Source organism: Armigeres subalbatus, chromosome 3 (assembly GCF_024139115.2).
Source record: "Armigeres subalbatus isolate Guangzhou_Male chromosome 3, GZ_Asu_2, whole genome shotgun sequence".
NCBI classification, from domain to species: domain Eukaryota; kingdom Metazoa; phylum Arthropoda; class Insecta; order Diptera; family Culicidae; genus Armigeres; species Armigeres subalbatus.
The window spans coordinates 311342471-311348470 of NC_085141.1; the positions used below are offsets into that span (position 1 = coordinate 311342471).

The following is a 6000-nucleotide window of genomic DNA, read 5'->3' on the forward strand; positions in this document are numbered from 1 at the left end:
TACCTCCTAAGATAACTTATTACTTTTTTGTTTGTTTTCTATTTACATCTCTCTCTTAGGCCATTCGATTTGTTCAACATGGTACTCTGCCCGATAGTTGACATTGGCAATGACGAACGCTGTCAGTTGGAGGCCTACTTTGATCCAAAATGTTGAATCTGTATTTAGTTTTACTTTCCGTTTTCTGTTGTCACTCGCGCTTCACTGACAGCTGGCAGCGACAACTGACAGCTGGGCAGTGATGCGCGAGTGTTTTTTTTTTTTAATTTTTAGTTTCCACCTTGTTGACAATGTTAAGTGATTATTTTTAACGATATTTTATTTACGCGTTATGCAAACTAGGTATTCAAATTGGAATAAAGTATGAAGCTATGACTACTTTATCGATATAAAAAGAAAAAAAATAAGAAATGAACGATACAAACAAGAAAAAAGATAATATAAAAATATTTTTAGGTGAGATGAAGTTTTCGGTTTGATTTTTTATATAGGAATCTAAATTATTTAATCCGTTTATAAATGCTTTTCCTGAGAAAACAAAAGAGAGAAATAGAGGAAAATCATTAAGATTTAAAGTAAAAAGAAAGTAAAACATAATGAAAGGAAATTATGACGATGTTACAAAGAAACACAAGCAAAAAGAAAATGATAATGCTGTAGAATTCGCGAATCAAATGATCAATCTAGATAAACGGTTTTATTCTTTGATTAAGATACTAGAATGGAAGAAACAAACACAGAGAGAGAAACCAGAAATGGGCATACCACAACAACTAGTAGAGAACACGAAAGAAAGAGAGAGAATAAACATAGCAACAAATAGAAACATGAAATGAAAGAAGGGATCTATAGAATACATGAAATGTAGGGGGTTATAACTATTAATAAAAAAAATATCCACACGTGGCCGCGTTCCTCTTGAAGGGGAACCAACGCGTGCCACGGGGATGATGTGATGTGTGTAAGCAGTAAGCATTCATTCGTAAGTAAACGTATAAGAGCAACAACAGGTCTCACAAACACAAACAAACAAACCAACCAATATAGAGGAAAAATGGGCAACCATTTTAAAAAAATGCGAAAGCTGTGATTCACGTTCTGAGATCGGGTTTTTGCAAATTCAATAAAACTCTTCGTATATGAAACTCCCGCTGGCGCGATGAACATTAACCGATTAAAAAACACTTTTCAAAATCGAACATAAATCACAAGATATATCAAATCGACTTGAATTCGAACAGAGCACCTTTAATGTGTGATGAATACAAAATAAAAAGAAGAAAAAAACTACCATGTTCAATATTTACCATTCAACACAATTCGATTCATCAGAGTTGGAAAATTTTCCGATAGCAAATTAGCATTGATTGGTTAGGCTTGACAGACAAACGTCCTTACAAACAGTCCCAGCAGTAAAATACAGAAATACAGAATTAACTAAAAAAAAATAGCCAACGTACGGAGAGGGAGCATCTGCAAGTGGAGTGATGGACGACAAACACGAAGATAAACATGCACTAGTGTTGTAATGGATTAAGGAATAAACAAGTCGACAGCTTAAAAAGGTGTTTTGATTATTTGATTCAGGTGTTACAATGTTAGTAGGAAATATACTAATAAATGTGATTACAAACAACAAATCCAATAAAGAAAAAAAAAAAACAAAAAAATAGCGTACGGAAAGTTTTAAGTGCTTCGAAATCATGTGGTTTTAAGGTGTTCTTCTTCCTCGATTGCTTTACATTCTAACTGGAATATTGGTTGCTATTGTTTTCCTTTACCATTTCCACAGTTTTTTTTACGTCCATTACATTGAACTTTTGTAGTATAAGAACACCCGTGTCCTTTGTTCAAAGCACCCGTATCCTTTGTTCCTTTGGGCAAAGCAATGAATATTACATACTGAGCGACTTATCTCCCAATTCACATTGGATTTTGTTAGCAATGTTACCAACTACTGAGAATGCCCTCTCTGGTTCAACTGAAGTAGGACGAATGGTCCCAAGATCGGCGAAAATCAGTGTCAAATTCTTGCCCTTAATCCCTTCCGATTCATAGTAGGAGAATTCCTTACGGATTGTATGCAAGGATCCTGGCGTCAATGTCTTTGCCACCAGCAACGCAAGTGTTTTGCTTTGCTCACAGATAACAGACATTGAAGCTAGAACAAATTTTATTGAAAATCCTGTGTAAACTTTTGAATTGATATACGTTGGCCCACTACTGCCATCTACTCAACTGATTGCGGCAGTACCTAAGGATGCAGCTGATTTACAACCGTCGAACGCAGCCAATGCATTTGACAGCTGTAATCGGGCTGCGTTTTCTATAACAATGATCCTTGCGCCATCTACAATCGATTGCCAAACGCGGTCCCAATTTAAAATACATTTGAATTAACGGTTGCGGATGTTTACACACGTGTGAGATGCCAGCCTCAACATCTGTTATCTGTGCTTTGCTACAGTCTCTTCACAAGTTGTTCTTTACCCGATAAACCAGAAAAATATTCAAAGAGGCATCTTCTTCGTACCGATCGTCAGGTATGGTCATTGTCTCAGTTTCAACGATCGCATCAGGAATGATTAGACGCTTAAAGATCCCATACGCTTGCTTAATCAAAGTAGCTCTGGATGCCTTGAAGAAAATGCCAAAATCGTTTCTGATTAATTGCTTCACGGCATAATTATTCAAAAAAGCGAAAAGATCGGCGTATTTGGATCGTCTCTCTTGAATTCATTCCTTAAAAGCATCGAAATAGTGATGGAAATTTCTGTAGCTTGATTTGATAATAATTCCAACGTAAATTGGAACGCCACGTCGGCTTCATATAGAGTGCAGAACTCACAGAGCAGTAGTTCCACAACAGCTTGAAAGGTTCGAGGGCTTGAATTATTTCAGCGTGCCTTGGCATCAGCCATTAATTCAAATTCTTTTCCGAATTCAGAACGGACATATTTTTGCTGAAAATCGCTTCTCACAGGTGGTCTACGGAAAAGAACTACTACGGCTCGTACCGTTTTCACAATTTCATACATGGCGGAAAAATTCGGGACGATATTAACAATGTTCATTGAAGAAAAAGTCACATTTTTTATACTGACAGCAAAATTTTAAATACCGAAAATACCGGTATTTTCCGTCTCTAATACCGGTATTTTCGGTACCCAAAATTGGCCGGTAATACCAGTATTACCGGTTTCGGTACTACCGGTTAGACCACCCTACTCGGAATCCCTTGACGAATTACTTCGGCATCATCGATTTTCTTCGGAATACATCGACGGTTTGCTTCGGAAATCTTCGTAGATTCATTTTTGAGTCCCTCGAAGATTTTCTTCAGAATCCCCCAACGATTGGCTTCAACATCCCTTCGGAATCGCTGGAGGATTCTTTTCGGAATCTCTGGAGGATTAATTCGGAGTCTCTCGACGAATTGCTTCGAAATTCTTCGACAATTCGCTTCTACATCCCTGGAATACTCCCGTTGGAATCCCTGGAACATTCTCATCGGTATTCCTTGGTGGATTCCTTTCATAATCCCTGGAGGATTCCCTTTGGTATGCTTGGAGGATTACCGTCGAACTCGTTTGAAATATCACAAGAAACCATTTATAATCCTATCAGCTTTACTTTTATTTATCATATGGCTGATTGGAATGTTTATAAGACATATATCAATATAAAACATATGTCGAATTTTGATGCTAATATTCCTATGGATACCAAAAGATAAATTGACAATGCTCAATTTTCGTTTATTTAGCTTAAATCTAAACAGATAACACTGAATCAACAATTTTACGCCACAAAAGCCGCGGGGCCTCGAATGCGCCCCACGCTCGGCAAGTTGTTTTGTACCTGGTTAGTCCACCTCGCTCGCTACGCTCCATGCTATCTCGTACCTGCCGGATCGGAAGCGAACACCATCTTTGCAGGGTTGCGTCCGGCATTCTTGCAACATGCCCTGCCAATCGTACCCTCCCGGCTTTAGCTACCTTCTGGATGCTGGGTTCGCCATAGAGCTGGGCGAGGTCGTGGTTTATCCTTCGCCGCAACACACAGTCTTCTTGCATACCGCCAAAGATGGTCCTAAGTACTCGTCTCTCGAATACTCCGAGTGCTTGCAAGTCCTTCTCGAGCATTGTCCACTTTTCATGTCCGTAGAGAACTACCGGTCTTATAAGCGTCTTGTACATGACACATTTGGTGGGTTGGGGACAAAAGGTCGAAAGACAAAAGGTCGAAAGGACAAAAGGTCGAAAGACAAAACGTCGAAAGACAAAAGGTCGAAAGGACAAATGGTCGAAAAGGACAAAAGGTCGAAAGGACAAAATGTCGAACGGGACAAAAGGTCGAAACGGACAGAACGTTAAACGGGACAAAAGGTCGAAAGAAACTAAAGATCAATAAGATCAAAAGGTCGAAATGGCCAGCACCAGAGTTGCCCTACACAGTTAACAAAAACTCTGCTCTTTTATTTTTCACAATTTTTAACAAATAAATTAAATTCATTCAGTGAGTACAACTAATAGATGGATGTTGAGTTTTCTAAATGTCACTTCGATCTGTCATAATGGCGCACGCCACACATCAAATACACCGGCGTATATTACACGCCGGTGTATTTTCAATGCGTGCGCCTTTTGACAGATCGAAGCGACATTCAGAAAACCTAGATTTTCATCTATTATTTGCACTCATTGAATGAATTTTATTTAATTACTAAAAATAGTTTAGAATAAAAGAGCAACTTTTTTTTGCCAACTGTATAGGACAACTCTGTCTCGCGCAATACAAATTTTATTCATTCCCTAAATCAACAATCTTTTTATCTCTAACAGAGCTATGTAGATATTCATAATATTGTTTTATTGTAATTACTCCTTCTTTGAAGATTGCTCTTTCTTCAACTTTGAATGATGTGATGAGTGTGTTATTTCTACTTGAAGTAAAATGCATTTCCAGAGGCGTCGCGTGGTCAATTCTTCAACCTGTGCACCGAGCGGCGTATTTCGGTTTTCAGTTTGATGTAGCTGTCAATGTATCAGCATTAAAATTACGAGGAAGCACGCGCCGGTGGTATCAAATTTTTTTTGATGAAAATTATGACGAGTTGATGATTGTTCGTGCTTCTCGTATCAAAGTTAAATATTTTGAGAAAAACCTGACCTGAAATGACACATCCAATATAAACGATCCCATATGTTTCGTCTATCTGCTTCTAAGCTACATCCCATTTATCGAATTAAATTCAAACTAAACTTAAAGTGACAGTGCGTTAAATTGAAAAAGAAACTAATCTGGGGAATCATTTTCAATATGACATATAAGACATCTATTCAATGAAACGGTATCTTTTTATTTTAATTCAAGTTATTTCGTAGAATGAGACAAGCCTTAATAGTTATGTGTTCAGAAAATTGAATTATATTAAGAATGGTTAGACGGCTCATACACATTTGTAATTAGCATGTCATACATACCAGAAAAATGGGGTCTGTACAATGGGGTTTATAATCTAAACGTCCCTCAACTATTAATTATTCTATTTTAGTTTATTCCTTTGATGAATATTTTTTTCCGTAGGGCTGTTTTCATACCTCGTGGACAGATGTTGAACAGTTTTAGATGTGTTCTTCCCTCCATCAGCGTTGATCTCATCATGCAATTTTTCATTAATTTGTATGAACCATGGACATTCTTCCTACCCATCTACCCCCCAAGTTGTCCACATGGTATACGAATAGCTCCTAAATATTTTGAATATTGGATTTCACGAAAAATTCATCATAGACCAAAATCCCATAGACCAAAATACGCTTTTAATCCGATGTGCTTATTCAAAACCGGACTAATTACCGCCTCTATTCTTTTTCTATTTTGTTCCGATTGCGCGCTCTTCAACCAAACGCGCATGCGCTGTTTGAAGCAGGCACCAAACCGATGTGCTTTTCTCCATCGGCACCAAACCGTGCACTGCTAAACGATGAACGCCTT

The 6000-nt window shown here is 37.8% G+C and overlaps 1 protein-coding gene across 12 annotated transcripts in view; it reads left to right on the plus strand.

Moving 5' to 3' along the window:
• The window catches only part of LOC134225267 (transcriptional activator protein Pur-beta), a 73385-nt gene extending 71715 nt beyond the window's left edge, over window positions 1-1670 (plus strand). For all 12 annotated transcript variants that reach the window (XM_062705197.1, XM_062705196.1, XM_062705195.1 and 9 more), the window contains one exon: window positions 60-1670. In XM_062705197.1, the coding sequence (XP_062561181.1) occupies window positions 60-156 (97 nt within the window). In that variant the 3' untranslated portion in view covers window positions 157-1670. The remainder of the gene's footprint in view (window positions 1-59) is intronic.
• The last annotated feature ends 4330 nt before the right edge of the window (window positions 1671-6000 follow it).